The sequence below is a fragment of the Ambystoma mexicanum genome, chromosome 1p (genome assembly GCF_040938575.1).
Source record: "Ambystoma mexicanum isolate Mex_15411 chromosome 1p, UKY_AmexF1_1, whole genome shotgun sequence".
Taxonomy (NCBI): domain Eukaryota; kingdom Metazoa; phylum Chordata; class Amphibia; order Caudata; family Ambystomatidae; genus Ambystoma; species Ambystoma mexicanum.
Window position 1 is genome coordinate 598,286,327 of NC_090921.1, and position 17,755 is coordinate 598,304,081.

General features: G+C 46.7%; 1 protein-coding gene across 3 annotated transcripts in view; it reads right to left on the minus strand.

Annotated features, from left to right (window-relative positions):
• Positions 1 to 17,755, minus strand: part of ACSBG2 (acyl-CoA synthetase bubblegum family member 2) — an 811,342-nt gene that overhangs the window by 54,467 nt on the left and 739,120 nt on the right. For all 3 annotated transcript variants that reach the window (XM_069649557.1, XM_069649556.1, XM_069649555.1), the window contains exon 13: positions 17,018 to 17,157. In XM_069649557.1, coding sequence (XP_069505658.1) covers positions 17,018 to 17,157 — 140 coding nt within the window. The remainder of the gene's footprint in view (positions 1 to 17,017; positions 17,158 to 17,755) is intronic.

The following is a 17,755-nucleotide window of genomic DNA, read 5'->3' on the forward strand; positions in this document are numbered from 1 at the left end:
AAGCGTGCAACCGTGATTCAAACCTGTGTTGCCCTGCATTGTCTTGCTTCCAAGACAAAAGTGTTGCCCCCAAGCTATCCTCCTGCCCTGGTATTCCCATGTATTCTTAAAACCTTAGAGGGGAGGATGGGTGGGTGTGCCGGACTCAAACAGACACAAGCTTCAAAGACATACTGGCAAGTAAGGTTAGTCTTTTGGAGCTTGTGAATCAGTTTTAGAGCATGCATAGATTAGCAAGCAGTATTTTTTTCTTATATCTTATTCTTACAAGAACCTTGTCGGTCAAATCCCAGTAAAATCGTTAAAGCCCTCATGGCTGTGTCTGGAAGGTCGAGGACCCTCGGGCCGCACAGGGCACGGTAGGCTTTCGACGCTATGGCCACACCTTGGGTATGGAAGACCCTGTACTTGATCTCGAAAAATCCTCAATGTTACCACCGATAGAAGCTTTTGAGGCCTCTATGACCGCTCCAATAAATGTTCTAATAGCAACCTCAGTAGTTAAACTGGTAGAAGCCAACCTAACTTTGAAGCGGTCACTGGTGATGCGATGGAGAACCGCTGCAGGACTTCTGTCAAGCCCACTTGCGTGGGTTGCCAGACTTGCCTGCAATCTACACGACTGCAAAGAGACAAACTCCTTCACATCACCTGGAGGCAACGTGCGTAAGACTTCTGTCCACTGGGACAACCTGTGACAAAGTGCACAGGGTGACAAAGCGCGAAATGCTGTGTGTGACCTGTGGTCGGGCCCAAACACTGCCGGCAATGCACAATAAGAGTCCGCCATTGCATAGTGCCTGCAGCAGGAAGCGCAGGCTGTGAATCCTTTAACGCATGTCACAATAAAAAGACGGTTGCAGCCAAAAGACAAAAAAGTTGAAGAAAACAAATCTCTTCTATGGGAAACGGTTGTGCATTAAAATCTCTGCACGCGCTGTGCTAAGCGTCCGATCCTTTCAACGCGGGGAAAAGGACTGACGTGCAATTAAATTTTTTTTAAGGGGAAACTGTAATTGTGTGCTGTGTAACAAGTGCTCCAGTTCCATCCCCTAGGACAGACAAGAAGATGGGATAAATTAAGTTCATACATTTAATAGGTAAACAGCCAAATTAGGGTTGCTTTTTTGAAGGGGTTTAATTCATTTATCGTACACTGTTTGACTATGTTTTGATGGTCTTCTTTATGGTCGACTACATTTGATCAAGTCGACCAATCAAACATATATGGGATACATTACTCACCATTATCTTATTTCTGATGCTTATATCTGTTTAGATTCACATGCTCTGCATAAGCCGACATCTAGTGGAAGCTACTGAGTAATGCACATGAAGTTTTCGAAGTTCGAAAAGGGACGTAGACAGGGCGTGACTAATACTATCCCTAGTGTGATGTACTCTGTACCCATGATCCGTAGAGGTCCCTCAGATTATTTCTTTCTGACAATAGGGAGTCTAAGTTGTAAGCGTGAAGTTTAGGTAGAGACTATGAGGTGTGAAAGGTCTATGCTTCTTTCCGAAGCACCTTCTACTACAAGAGGGGAGGAAGGGCGGCCGCATGTGAATCTAAGCGGATACAAGCACCAGAAATACGATTACGGTGAGCAATATATCCCTTCTGAGGCTTGTGGATCTGCTTAGAATCACATGCTCTGCATAGATTAGCAAGTACTAGGAGAAGGAGGTGGGTTATTAGAAGGTAGCGCTGCAAAGAGGTTTAAGTACTGCTTGTCTCACCTGTGTATCACCCCTAGAATGTGTCCAGACAGTAATGTTGGGTGAAGGTGCCTACTGAACTCAAGTGGCAGCCTTGCAAATGGCATCTAGAGGCACGTTTGCTATGAAGGCTAAAGTTGCCCCAGTACCTCGAATTGAGTGTGCTATGGGCTTAAAGGGCAATATTTTCTTGGCAATAGGGTACCATAGTTGGATGCAGTTGACAATCCATTTAGAAATAGCTGCTTTAGAAGTAGGGTTTCCTTCTCTTCTAGCGGCTACAGATACAAATAAACAGTCTTCCTGAAACATGACCGCGTACATCCAGTGTATGTAGACTTCTTTCTGCTCCGTTTGTTGGGTTCTGGAAAAACGCAGGAAGCTCTATAATTTGATTGACATGGAATTTTGATATGCATTTGGGTGAGAAGCGAGGATGTGTGCATAGCACCACCTTGTCTTTGTGTATAACTACAAAAGGGTCTTGTACTGACAGAGCTTGTAGTTTGCTAACCCTTCTGATAGAGGTAACGGCTATGAGGAAGGCCATCTTGTATGTCAGATGTTTAAGGCTGGCCTTGTGCATAGGCTTGAAGGGGGCACCCCCCATGAGCCTTGCTGAGTATGACATTGTGGTCTCAGCCAGGAGTAGGATTAGAGATGGGAGGGTACAGTTTTTTGACACCCTCCATGAAAGCCTCGAGTATGGGCACCTGCCACAATATTTCATTCTGAGACGTGGTTTAAGCAGAGAGTCGCTAAGTGTACTTTGAGTGTGTTAAGGACTATTCCTGAGTCAAGTAAGTAGAGCAGGTAGTTGAATATATTGGTCGGTGAACAGTCGCTTAAATTGAGAGACCGTGTCTTGCACCACAACACAAAGCGTTTCCATTTGTTGAAATAGTAGTGCCTTGTGTTAGGCTTGCGTGCCTCCTTGAGTATTTCTATGCACCTTTGGTCTAGGTGACCAAACCATGTCCTCCGAAGCCAAGTTGCTAAGTTCAGCTTCTGAGGGCATGGGTGCAGCGTTGTGCCTTGATCCTTGGTTAACAGTTTCTGATGGCAGGGTAGTTTCATGGGAGGACACAGGAACATCATTTGTAGGTGTGAGAACCAGGTCTGGTGGGCCGACATTGGCGCTACTAGGATCAGTGTTACTTGTTCCCGGTGTTGCTTGTGGACTATTTTGTTGAGAAGAGGTGTCAGGGTGGAGGGGCTGGGGAAGAGAGGAGTGGTAGTATATGCACATTCCCAAACCAGTTCATCAGAAGTGCATTTCCCTTAGATCCTTCATGGGGAAACATGGACCCGTAATCTTGGCACTACACGTTTTCCAGGGTTGCAAAAAAGTCGATATCTGGGAACCCCCAGTTTGAGAAGATGTTGTCTAGCATATCTGTGTTTAGTTGCCATTCATGCTCTGAGGGTAGCATTGTACTCCAGCTTAGTACGTCTGCCAGAGAATTGAGCTCCCTGGAACATGTGCCACTAGGAACATGTGATATAGTGCCCACCGCCAAATGTGTACCCCCTCTGTTTAGATAAAACATGGCCGTGGTACTGTCTGTTTTGTGTGCTAGCTGAGTCTTGAAGGCATTAAGGGCTTTGAGAATTGCTAATAGTTCCAGAAGGTTGATTTATTTCCTAGTTAACGACTGTGTCCACAGGCCGTGAGCAGTGCGGTGCAGGAAGTGAGTGCCCCACTCATTCATAGATCGGTCTGTGACAGTGGCCTTGATCGCTGGTGTGTGGAAAGGCTGTCCCTTTAGCAGATTGTCTCTGTTCCACCACTGTAGTGATTGAACCAGAGGTTGCGAAACCACCACTAGATGGTCTCACAACCCGCTTGCTTGCAACCACTGTTTTGCTAGCCACTCTTGCTTTGGACGCATGCACAGTGTATGGGAGAATAGGTCCAAGAGACCCCCCCCCTCCCTGACATGCCCCACCTACTTGAGGTTCGTGGCTCGTCAGGGGTCCCCCGTCACCAGGGCCCAGGTGGCGGGGTGACTACTGATCGACACACAGGAGTAATCGTGTTGTACGACCATGGATACCATTTTGGAAGCATCAGGACTCCATTTTAGATATTGGCGACCTGAGCCCCAATGAGACAGCCTGCCTGCGAATGCTGCAGCTTGTCCCCCACTCACAGAGAGCCATGCCCTTCCCTGGCGCCTCCACTCCATGGCAGATCTGCTAAAGGCCCGTTCTCACGAGCAACCAGACACGAACAAGTATCAGAACAAACACTATCATTTACCTTCCGCAGTACATCACTGTCCCCAAAGTGACCTGACTCGCGGTTCAAGTACGGAAAATAACAGAAAACCATCCTAATAGAACAGGCCTCAACCCCGTATCTAACCCCTAACATGCAAAATATAAGGTACCATGTGCCTAGAAGACTTAATTGATACAGACCACCTAGTGCTAACTAACGAATGCTGCCAAGTACAAAGGAAGGCAGAAAAAGCATTACCGAGTGCGTATGTGTGTTGAGCAGTGGGGCACGTTTGAATGCTTGTACAAAAATGAAAATGCGCTATCGCCTCTGAATGTATTGCTTCTATGCTCCCGAGTACACCACCAAACCTAATACTACCTCGTGTGTTATCCAACTACTACCGTGTGAGATAGTTAAAATGTAGTCGTCCGATGTTCAGTGATGTATGAAACACTGCCAAACTGTCATAGGGCCTCATTACGACCCAGGCGCTAAGTGGTTAACGGCGCCGTAAAAGGCTGCGGTGCCGTTAACCACTTAGCGCCTTACTACGAGGTCCCTTTGCGGGACCCGACCTGAACGGCTGGTCTGGACCTGCCGTTAATGTAGGGACCCGCAAAGGGGCCTCGCAGGAAATTACGGTACCGCAATTTGCGGTACCGTAATTGCCGCCTTCCCCATTCCCATTGAGCCCTATGGGGCAAAAATGGGAATGGGGAAGGGCCATGGGGAAATACTGCCCGCCAACCTTGGAATGGGGCGGTATTTCCCCATTTCACCATGGCGGACTCATTGCAACACTGGCACCAACCATGGTGCTAATAGCGCCATGCTTTAGCGCCGGTGTTGTAATGAGGGCCATAGTCATATATGAAATAGTACACAAATGTATAGACATTAGAAATGTGTGATCACTCCAATATTACTAACTTTATTAATCGTCTTCACGTTCTGCATAGTGTGCAGCCCAATCACAGAGAATTGCGCACACACACACACACACACACACAAGGCCATCTCCTCCTCCCTCCCGCCAAGGCCCGCCAGGACTATCTGGTGTGCGAGCAGCACAGCCTCACCTCCCCTCATCCTGCTGGACCCGCTTCAAGTATTAACCTCCCCCATGTCCAAGACCACCATGGTGGGCCAAATGAATTAATTACAACCTGGTCCTAAACTCCACCGCCTAAAGGGGCCAGAGGTACACCCTCGCTGATCCAGTGGTACTTCGGTTCACCCCAAGTTAATGGGCCTTGGAGAGCAGATATTCAACCCTGTACTAACATATCAAAGTAATTCTTCACTACCTATAACGAGACCAGAATGACAGGGCAGCTCACCTCATGCCCTCAGACTAAACACCCAAGTTTATGACACCCGGTCAACAGGTCAGAAGTAACAGTGCCATGATGCATTGGTAAAGCTTCACATTATATGCATTTCTCCTGTGTCCTATTATCCCTTAGAGTAACATATTGCAGGATTTACAGGACAACTGGAATTGTCTAAAACGGATGAATGTTTGTGTGTGGCCACAAGGGCAGAATGTTAGGGCAATCATCCATCAACGACACTGACCGCGCCTGGCCTGGCCTGGCAGCCCCACCCCGATGAGCCCAGCTGACCCATCCGACCCACGTTGGCACCACGCTGATGTCCACCAATCATGGAGCTGCTCGTGACTACTGCGCCTATAGTTAGTCGACGCCACCCAATCCCCAAGACTATGTGACCCCTATAGTGTGTAGGTTTCATGACGAAGTTTTCTAATAAATAAGACTGTCTTTGCTATTGTCAGACAGAGCACTCTCGGAGCTTGCAGAGTCCTTTGCATGCCCTATATGACTAGATAAAGAACCTTTTACATTTACCCCCACTTGGTCTTGGCCTCATTCCCTCTCGGAGTGTGTCCGTTACTGCCTCTCATTGTGGGGAGGGTAATGCCTTTTGGGGACGCTTGCCTTCAACCGCCTGGCTTGGGGCACTAGGTAGATGCAGGAAGCCATCATTCCCAGCAGGCACATCACATTTCGTATTCTCACCCGATAACCAGCTACGTACTGAGGTATTTGAAAAGTCATGTTTTGGAACCTCTATTCAGATGAGTAGACTAGACGTCTGTTTTGATTGGTGGTGCCAGAAATTGCTTTACTTGGCTGGGCACCAGACTTGACTTTTCGTTTATGGAGAAGCCCAACTGAAACAGCAGCTTGATTGTTTGCTGCGTGTTCTGAAGGCACCTCTGGGGACAAAGGGCCTAAACAGCTTGGGATTTGAGGTGGTCACGTAGAAGGCAGTGGTTGTAAATCTGTTGACCCACAGGAATTTTATGTTGCACCTGAGAGAAACATATGCGCTCCATAGTGGAAGGCGAACAAAGAGGCAACAGGACAAAGGTAGTAGGGGCAGGAAATGGGGGTATGCATTCATTAACAAAGAAGGGTCAGTCTCCCCCCCCCCAATCCCCCTCCCTACTGGCAAGGCCGAAGCCCGGTGTAGGCCGAAGCCAGTCAGTACAGAACTGCTGCTTCGGAAGCTGGGATCAGCCGTTGAGATGTTCTGGGGAAACAGCAGTCAAATTAGTGCGAATGCAAACGACAGAAGGTTTGGAAGAGTTTGACTCAAAGTAGCTAAAGCTACAGACTCCATGAAATAAAATGACACTATGGCAGAAAAAAAAAATTGTAGAGACCGCGACACGCGAGGATCATGGGTACAGGGAATGTCACACTAGGGATAGTATTACAGACACTCCCTGTCGACATCCCTTTTCAAACTTCGAAAATGTATGTGCAATGCTCTGCAGCTTCCACTATATGTCAGCCTTTGGAGAACATGTGATTATATATATATATAATATACAATAGGGGGCATGCGTAGGAACAATGGTAGATTTCAAGTGGACTAATAAAAGGTTAAAAGAAAATAGACCCTTCATCTCTCTTATGTGAGGACAAAGAGTTCCATAGTCTTCGAGCTGGAACTGAAAATGAAGAGCCTCAATTTACATTCAGATAAAAAATGGGGTGACCAAGGAGATATGTGCTGAAGATCTAAGGCTCCTGTGTGCAGAGTGAATCTTGACCTGCTCCCTGATGAAGGACGTTTTCAAACACCACGGACAGCATTAAATGTTAAACACGCAAAGACAATTCTGCAGAGTACCGGTAGCCAATGCAGATTAATGAAGGCCGGGGTAATGTAAACTTTCTGGAAGTTTTAGAAGAAGCTTGGCTGCTGCATGCTGTATGCTTGTGAGCCTTGCTATTAATACATCTGGCGAACCCGGATAAAGACTTATCATAGTGAAGCCTGGGAGAGGATTAAAAAAAAAAAGGCAGGACTGTGTTGAGAGTTTGGAGTAGGATGAAACATGGCCTAGCTGCAGAATGAATCTGTGGTTTTAATGAGGTTGAAATCCATGATCACACCTACATTATTCAACTCCAGAGGAACGTTTGTGGCATGTGGAGTTCCATGTATGACACTTAGGTTATTTATAAACGCGCTTAATACCCACAGGTTTCTAAATGCAGACACAGGGATTGAACCTGTTTTCCATATCGTCTTGCTTCCAAGGCGAGCATGTTGCCCCTGAGCTATCCTCCTGAGACGAATAAGGAGAATTTGTTTGTTTTCAGTAAGTAGTTAGAGGCCGACCATTTGGGATTTTCAGAACAAGCATAATCTGCATAATTAACACATGATGCAGTGAACAATCTCAAGAAGATGGGAAAATGTGGTAGGTACAGGTTAAATAGCATGGGAGAGATAGAGGAACCATGAGTGACTGGAAAAAGACTATTTTGGGTCTGAAAAGTAGGGATCGATAAACATCCTTTGGGTGCGTTTGTGGAAGGAGGACAGAATCCAATCGAGAGCAAATTCTGATGCCTAAATCATACATGTGTTTAAGAAATGAATGGTCAGCTAGGACAAATGAAGAGACAGACTAGGTAATTAGGGAAGATGCTTTTTCCTCGTCTTTGTTCAGTTTTTAGCTCATCCCAAATAACAGACTGAGTTGTGTGTAAGCTTCTGTATCAATTAGTTTTGCATGAATGTACTTTTAGAGTTGGCACAGAAATGGTTACTGCAGTCCTTTTTTAAAAAGCGGGCTGCAGAAGGCTTCCTGCAACTCAGTCAGCACTTTACCAGAAGCGAAGGATGCATCAATGATAGTTCTAGATGCTATATATGCATGTTCAGTTAGGAATAGTTGAGGTTTGTGTGTTTAGCCCTTCTACAGTTTCTCTAGCTAAATATGAAAGTCCCCAAGAATGCAGAGATTAGAATTGGTTAATAAGTCCTGAACAATAAAATCTGCCACCTCTTCAACAAAACTCGGGTTGTGTCCTGGTGGTTTGTAAAATAGCAGGAATGTGATTAGAGTGGACATGGAGAACGAGGTTTTAATAAACATGGAATCACAGAAGGGTGCCAACATATCTGGGAAAGTATTAATTAACAAGTTATCTTTGTAAACTACTGCTATCCCATCCAGCTCTGTCCACTCTATTCTTTGGGACAATTATGTGTCCTGTATGGATGCGTACTTGGATAATAGGGGTAAAGTCATTCAGCCATGCTTCACTAAGGAAAAGTATACAATATAAATATGGCTCCCAGTTTTCTGTTTCGACATTTAAATACTGAAAGTAAACAGTGATTTCCGTTTCTATTTATTTGTAAAAAGTGGAGAAAAAAAAGAAATTCATGTGTTTTGATTAGCTATTCAGGTTGTCAAATATGACTTGCAGGCCAATGGCTTTGTAAAGTAACATGATGCAGAGGCTAAAAAAGAGATTTATCTCTCTTTCAAGTAATTTAAATGGTTAGTGTTTTTCGACACGCCAGCAGAAGATGCAGCCATTTGTTTTTAAGCTTAAACTGGATCTTTGATTAAAGTGCGAGCTATAACACTCCCATTACAGGCATCAACATGCTACATTTTTAATTTGAATATATTTGGAAAAGCATTACTGGCAACTTCTTTCTTTTACAGAGCACATGTAAAGGTGATAAATACAGATAACCCTTTATTTTTTATAATACTTCTGGGTGTAAGTGTTTCTATTGAATCTTTGGTATACTACAGGTTCTATGTACTTTCCTACAGCCCTCTCTCCCTCCTAAGCTAAGTCTGGCTTGTCCGTCTACACTACCATATACTCAGGTGGTACAGCCTTATACTAAGAGCAGAGTCTTTTACTGTCTCAGTTAAATGGTTTTTCTAAGCCCTTAGTTGGACCTCAAACAACCCATACCATTCCCTACCTTTTTAACAAACCCATCCTGGTCTGCAGAAAGTCTCTTCCTACACTGGACATCAGAAGAGCCTGCTGTTCCTACTTAGAAAATCCACATGTATTAGGATAGTGTTGGGAAGGAAATGGTTGAATCCCTCCCCCCTAGACCTTCCTGCGGTAATATTGATGACGTATAAGCTGTGGGGGTTGGGGGGGGCAACACCCCCATCCCCATTAAAGGTACCCCTGGCATGGGATGAAGCAGCAACATGGGCTGATGAATGTAGAAACACTGGGGAGGGGAGCATTTGTTACTTTAGGAGTAACGAAAGGGGGGAATGTTGGGAAGGAAATTGTCCAATCCCACCCCCTTAACCCTTCCCACAGTAAATTGACGTATAAGCCAAGGGGGGGAAGACACCCCCACGGCGCATCCCCTTATGATATGACATGGAGCACTATTTGAATAACGCAGCTTACAGGCCCTAAACTAGACGCCATTTTCCATTAACACAGGTGCCATCTTTTTACTAGGCCCAAAAATCATCCCGCTGCAAAACTCAGCTCTCTCATCCCAAGCGCACCACACAGAGAGCCCAAGACCCCGCCACCTCCCTTCCTTGCCAGCTCTGCGATATCCTTGTTCTCACGGAAGTCCAATCATTTATTGTTGCAATTGCTCAACATCACTGCCCCAGAATATGCTTTCAGAAGAACGTGAGATTGAAGCAGGCCTCAGCACGAGTGCCCATCCACCTCCACATAACTGCCTATGCCCTCTCGACCTCCACCCTGCCAGGCCAAGGCCCACCAGTTCCTAACCTTCCACTCATGTAGATAGCAATTTGACCTCCTCATACCAACCATTCCAGAACCCCCACCATTGACTTAATACTGCATTGTAGTATATGCTCTCCTAATCAAAACATGTCTGTTGGTGCCATGAGCCACGGGGGAACATAAATAGTAGATCATACCCTCATGGGGAGACACCTGCGCACATGGCCCCGGTATCAAAGCGTGTCTGAATGCTGAGGTCGGACTGACAATATATGAACCCATTCTCTTTGTAAGTACCCCCATTCATGCAACGATTTTATGGTTGGCATTATTCTCGCAATATCAGTTCCTGTTTAGTTTAGACAGTTAGGGAGGTTTCATATTTGTCCTGACCTTCACCTCAGAGATGAGCCTAGCTGACCACGTGCCACCAGATTGAGTGAAAAGCAGCGGCCAATGGCAGCCTGGCATCCCCTGTAGAGCAGGCTGTGCCCCTCCAGTCCGGAGCCCCGCATTTGTACTATATATGATGTCGTATTTGCCAATGATTTTACTTATTATAATGTGCTTCCTGTGTATTTTCTGGCAGAGTGCTCTCGGGCAACAGAGTTCTTTGCTTGCTAACTTTGGTCTATAAAATTTGTTATCCTTGCAATTCATCTCGTGGTCTCATTCACTGAATGGGTGTTATTATTTTGGTCTATTGGGGAGTTACGTGTTTGGGTGCCCGCCTTCATTAGTCTCCTACATTTCATGTTCTTAACAAACAAGAAGACAAATTGCTCCCTTGGAGGATCCATCTCACACTGTAGGGGAAGGAAAACAGCTACTGCTTTATTTTTGAGAAATGTATAGATATTCGAGATTTGGATCAGACTGCTTTCATTCACTCCTCTGAGGAATTGAGCAGTAGGAACTCCTCCTGTTCTTCTCAAATCTGTGCCTGCTAGTATGATGGTCAAATAAGGCTCAATGTTTTTAACGTCAGCTTTACAGGTCTTGCAGATTTGATATGTTTATGGGTTTACTTTACATCACTTGGAGAAAGTACGACTTTTGGGTGAGGGGTGGCCAAGAGCTAAAGGGAGAAACGTAGCTGTTCTAAGGGCTCTAGCCATAAAGGAAAATAAAGTTACTCAACGTAGTGACTACCTTACTCCTAGTCCATAGTCCCCTTTCCTCCATACTTTTGGGACATACCGTCCTGTGGGACGGGACCGGAGCAATCTTGTAAACAAGCATCAAATTGAAGCGGTGTCCTTCTCTTTTTACGCAAAGTACCGATAACCCTGCCCTCCTTAGCTCCACCCCGAGCATCACCCTTCAGTCCTTTTCTATCGCCAGGTCTGAGACCAGTTAAGCAATAATAGAGGATACTTATTAGAGGGGACGGCAGGCGGGCGTATGCAGGAAAGGGAACTATGGACTAGGAGTAAGGTAGTCACTACGGTGAGTAACGTTATACTCCTACGTCTCGTCCCCTTTCCTCCATACTTTTGGGAGATTACCAAGCACTCCCCACAGGAAATACAGGTGGATGGAACTTCCTTACTGAAAAAGGAGTACCCGAAACTGAATTTTTCTTCTCCCACGGAGAACCGCAGATATTTCATATGCGGTCTCCAGTCTGAATGTCATTTACACATCCTGGAAGACTACCACACTAAGCCAATCGCCCTTCCGAAGAAAGGACTTTATTTGGCAGGGCGTGATCAACTTGAATTTCTCTCAGAAAGATCGAAGATAGTGCGCAGGCCAGCCTGGTTGAGCACTGTGAAAGGACAGCAGTACTAGCCCTGCCCTTGCTCCATGAGGGGAACAGGTTCCCCCGCTCTGAGGTATAGAAGTTTCTGTACCTCTGCTCCGAGGGAGAGCATCCCGATTTGTTGGAAGAGAGGTTCGAAGGGTGGGGTAGAAGGAAAGGGCAAGCAAAAACCCACCTAAACGATGGACAAACCCCACCAGACTTGGGTGATGGTTTGCCACGCCTCCAGATGAGACAAGATTCGTCCCCCCACCTATGTGTAGTGTGAATGACAAAAAATATTATTTGGTGATTTGTCAGCAGGGAGATAATCTGTCCCTGTAGAGGAGGCTGATGGCCGAGAGAAAAACCAACCACCTTGTTGCTTAAGGCGGGGCTACCAACCGAAGTTTCAGATCGGCATGCACGGCGACCCTGAAAACCTCCCGATCCCAGAGAAGGACTGTGTCTGGGACCCTGACCTCTGTGTACAAGGGGCCTTAGCTGAAGCGGTCGCCAGGACCAACAAACAGGTCTTTGCTGTCCACACAATGTGGAAAACTACTCAGCCCCAAAAGGAACGCTCCCAGCATCAGTCGTCATGAAAGTTGGTGTAAGGGAGGTATCCAAAATGGCTGCCATGGACAAAGGAGGTTGGGCCACCATTTAGTCAACACCTGAAGAGAACTGCGTCATAGGAGAAAATGAAGCAACTGTCCACTTAGACGAGTCAGGAGATTTAAGCAACACTTAGCCTTGAAACAAGGATCCTCGGCCGAGCCGGTGCTGGCAGAACTAGGATGTTTAGTGGACAGCCTAGGAACTGACCCAGAAGTAGCCTCCAATGGAGGAACCTCGGCAGAGCCGGTACTGGAAGGCCTGTTGCTGATGAGCTCCTTTGCTCCCTCGACAGAATCGGTACAACCACAACCCACAGCATGGGACGGTTGAAGAATATACTCTAGCGACAGGACCCTAAGAGGATCCCTCGACTCCGTCAGTACTATATTTAGAGGAACTTTGGGTTTTAACCTGGGACACATAGCTCCCTGAAGCGAGGCCTTCGAGTCATGGCTCAGTGCGACAAGCATCAGAAACAGAGACCTGTATCAGTGTGGAAAGCGCCAGAAATTGAGGCCTCTAGGCGAACCCCGGTATCCAGAGCCACAGACGAACAGAGCTGAACCTTAGAACCCAAATGGTGAACCTCAGAACCACGTCCAGTTTTGGCAAGTCCTCAGAGGGACCCTCAGAGAACACTCTGGTACACCTATTAGGCCCTTGAGGCACCTCAGGAAAATCCCTCGTAACAGAGCCACACAAGCCCCTCCCGGTCAAGGAATGCCCTCACTGAGCGGGGCTGCTCATCGCGGTCCTCATCCGCTTAAGGCTCATCCTAACGAGGCGGGAACAGAAGACTGGTCTTCCATGCCTATCGTTTCAGGTTTTAAAAGAAAAACGGAATCGGAGCAGCAGGGGCCAGGGTGGAACAGGAGTGAAAGACGCTTAAAATACATCCTCATAGGGTCAGAGTGCATGAGCATCTGAAACTTCCCAAAAACGTATCCTCAGCCGAGGGTTTAGGTGTTGAAGAGGAAGAAACCACTCGTAACATTCATCAGTGGTGCAAAGCAGGAGGGAACGAGACAGTATGAGGCAGCAGAGCCCACGCACGCCGGTCAAAGAAGGGCGGAATGGGTTACTATTGCCGAAAGGAATGCTCCGGGCTCCAGACGTTGCGAACGTAGGTCTAAGGGACGTATCCAAAATGGCCACCGTAGACCACGCAGGTTGGGCCGCCATTTTGTCACCACCTGAAGAGAACTGCGTCACATGCGTAGCTGAGGCAATTGTCTCCTCAGGAGAGTAAGGGGACTTAGCACTTTAGCCTTACAAGGATCTTCGGCAGAGCCGGTACTGGGTGGTCTTGGATGTTTAGACATCTTCAAACCAGTTACAAAATTAGCCTCCGACTGAGGAACCTCAGACAAGCCGGTACCAAAGGGAATGCAGTCTGTGACCCTCCCTATTTTCCCCCCCTCGACAGAACCGGTACCACCACGACCCTGAGCGTGGGACGGTTGAGGATAATACCTCACCGACAAGACCCTCAGAGAAGGTATCTCAGATCTGTCGATCTAGACTTTAACCTCCACAAGAGGAACCTCAGGTTTCAACCTGGTTTCAGCGGGGACAGCTCCAGATACGGAGACCTCAGGGTGAACCCTGGTATCCCAGTACCCAGCCGAACTGGGCTTAACATTAGCACCATGATGGTGAACCTCGGAAAAAACGGTACAGGCAGGTCAGTCAGAACCCTCGGAGGAATCTCCGGGATGCCTGTTAGGCCCTTGGGGCACCTCAGGAGAAACCCTGGTGACAGAGCTAGCTCTTAAGGGGTCAGAGTGCATAGGTCTCAAACTTCCCAAAAAAAGGCATCCTCTGACAAAGAGGCTGCCAGGACGCAAGACCAAACATGGTAGCATCCAAGCACGCCATTCATAGGAAGTGTGGAACAGATTCACACTGTCGCATGTAAAAGGTTATCCACCGAAAAGAAGATTCCAAGCACCCGCCGACGATAGTGTGGGTATGAGGGAACAATCCAAAATGGCCGCCGTAGACCACGCAGAAATGCCCACCATTTTGTGAACATCTGAGGAGAACTGCGTCACATGTGTAGATGAGGCCGTTGGCTCCACAGATTGGTCAGGGGACTTGACTGAAATTGTAGCCTTGACACAAGGATCCTCGGCAGTGCCAGTACTATGGGGCCTTAGATGTTTACTGGACATCCTGTCCCTGAAATTAGCCTCCAAAGGAGGAACCTCAGCAATGCTCGTAAAGAGGAGTTTCGGTCGACGACCTCTCCGTGTGGCCCCTCAACAGAACCGGTAACACTGCGAGCACGGGAAAGTTGAGGAATCCACCTCACAGACAAGACCTTAACAGGCCTCTCAATTCTGTTAGTACACACCTTGGCCTCGTTAAGAGGAACCTGGGAACAGAGTCCGGTCTTAATACCTACCCTGAGAGGGGCCTAAAACCGTGGTTCTGTACAGAAAGCCTCAGAGGCCTCAGGGCGCATCCCTGTGTCTGTGTGGGAAGCTCCTGGCAAAGAGACCTCGGAGCGAACTGCGGTATGCAATGCCTCAGCACGACTATGCTGGCTATTAGCACCTGATCGGTGAACCTCGGATTGTGATCCGGTAGGAGCAGGCCCCTCGTGGAAACCCTTGGAGGAAACCCTGTTATACCTATTAGGCCTGCCAGACACCTCAAGGAAACCCCCAGTAGCAGAGCGTTTAAGCCCCTCCCGGACCTAGAGGACCCCGGGAAGGAGTCCCCCGGCCGGTGTGCCCTGAAAAGTAAGGCACTTATCAGGGGGTCTCTTTCCGTCTATAAAGAGTTGGAAATGCGGCAGAGGAAGCTTCTGGAAGATCTCCTCCCACCGACGAAGACAATGTTGAAGTGCCCGGGCCGAAAGGGAGTCACAGACGAAGCACAAGTCCCAACAGTGATCTGGTCCCAGACACTCCAAGCAGAGAGAATGGGGATCTGCCCTAGCAAAGCGATGCTCGCAAGAGGTACAAGTGGCAAATCCAAGACGCTCCGGCATAGATGGAGGACTACACGACCACAGAACCGGAGCAGGAGAGAAGGACATTGGGATGGAAAAAGGCTTCCCAGTGATGCTAGTGTGTCCAGATCCAACTGCAAGTCTGGTGGGGTTTTTGTCCATCGTTTAGGCGGCTTTTCGCTTGCCCTTTCCCTCCTACCCCACCCTTCAAACCTCTCTTCCGACAGATCGGGATGCTCTCCCTCAGAGCAGAGGTACAGAAACTTCTATACCTCAAAGTGGGGGAACCTGTTCCCCCTCATGGAGCAAGGGAGGGGCTAATACTGCTGTCCTTTCACAGGGCTCAACCAGGCTGGCCTGCGCACTATCTTCGATCTTTCTGAGAGAAATTCAAGTTGATCATGTCCTGCCAAATAAAGGCTTTCTTCAGAAGGGCGATTGGCTCAGTGTGGTGGTCTTCCAGGATGCGTAAATGACATTCTGACTGGAGACCGCATATGAAATATCTGCGGTTCTCCGTGGGAGCAGAGAAATTAAGTTTCGGGTACTCCTTTTTCCAGTAAGGAGGTTCCATCCACCCGTATTTCCTGTGAGGAGTGCTTGGTAATCTCCCAAAAGTATGGAGGAAAGGGGACGGGATGTAGGAGTATAACAACGTTACTCACTGTAGTGACTACCTTACTCTTAGTCCATAGTCCCCTTTCCTCCATACACCCGCCCGCCGACCACTCTAATAAGTATCCTCTATTATTGCTTAAATGGTCTCAGACCTGGCGATATAAAAGGACTGAAGGGCGATGCGTGGGGCGGAGCTAAGGAAGACAGGGTTATGACCACTTGCGATACCCTGCGTAAAAAGAGAAGGACTCATTTTCAATGTGATGCTTTTTTACAAAAGTGCTCCGGTCCCGTCCCACAGGACGGAATGTCCCAAAAGTATGGAGGAAAGGGGACGGGACGCTTTTTTAAAAAAATGGTAAACAAACAATTTTGCTTAAGCTTCCCTCATGCTGTGATGTATGTGAATACAATTAAACATGCAAGTAAGTGGACGTTTGGGCGAATAAAGACTATTTGGTGGATAACAAAAAAGACTTCTTGTCCACAAAATGAAACTAGCTTAAAATAACAGGACTACACTTAGAGTACAGCAAACAAGACACAAAACATTGATTTATGTATATCGGTCACAGTCTTATTTGTTCAATAATTAGTTAAAAGTAAGTCTCCTGGTTTTCCATTTTAATTAATTTTATACATAGCTACAAACAGTATTTATTTGTAAAAAACAGAAAAAAGCTTATATTAATTTTTCTTGATAAGCTCTGTTCAAAGTAACACAATAGAGAGGCTAAAATGATTCACTTTGAAGTTGTTTAAATGGCTCCAGAGATGTGCATAACATCAGCATAACCAGTGGCTGTTTGTTTCTAAGGTGAAAAAGGATATTTGCTTGATGGTCAAGAACCCATCACAATGAGCTTCCCATTACAGGCATCAAAATGCTAATTTTTTTATTTGAATTATTTCAGAAAAGCACTAGTAGCAAATGATTGTTTTACATATCAGATATACTGTGGATAGAGATGGAAATGCTGAAACAAAAAAAACACTGAACTGGGTACCTGGGTTACACGACACTTGGGTGGTTTATTACCAATGAAGGCGACTCAAATATTCAAAGCACCACATATACTGTTAACAAGTCCCTGCCTTACCTTCAATGTTAAGAACATAGAGAGAAATTTCTTCTTATCTCCAATCACCATGACATTACTGATGATAGGAATACTTTCTTTTACAGCATCCTCAATTGGAACTGGCGGAATATTCTCACCTCCTGCTGTGATAATAAGCTCTAAATCAACAAAACAAAGACAATTGTAGGTCAATACAAGGAATCGTGAAATCAATGGCTCTTCCAACCATACCTTGCAATCACACATTTGTAGAAGGTCTGAAGTCTCCCAGAAAGCTTCACATAGGAAGGATGCAGATTATTAAAACTGTTAATAAGCAAAGCCTAGCACATAAAAAATCATTCCTCACACCCAAGAACAGGCACCAATACCTACAAAAAAACGTGTCTTCCTTCCTCCATTCTTTTGAGAACCTTCAGGCCTATCGGGAAGGGGCTGGAGTACGAGTGAGGACCAGCTTTAATATTAAAGGGATCTGTGAGGATACATGCGTGGACACGTCCATAAGGGGCACCTTCCTTGTGCATGCTTCCTGCACAGTTCTATGAGCACGAAAGACTGAACTCATTGGAGGATTGAAGGGTGGGCAGTATGGAGGAAAGCGTACTATGGATACAGTGGTCACTATTGCTAATTTGTTATGCCCACTCCTATGCCCAATCAGGCATACTTTTTAGAGGTTACAAAATAAAATCAAGGTGGGCATAAGTGCTAATTACCCGGTGCACGACACAGTGTTGCTTCTCAGAACCATCC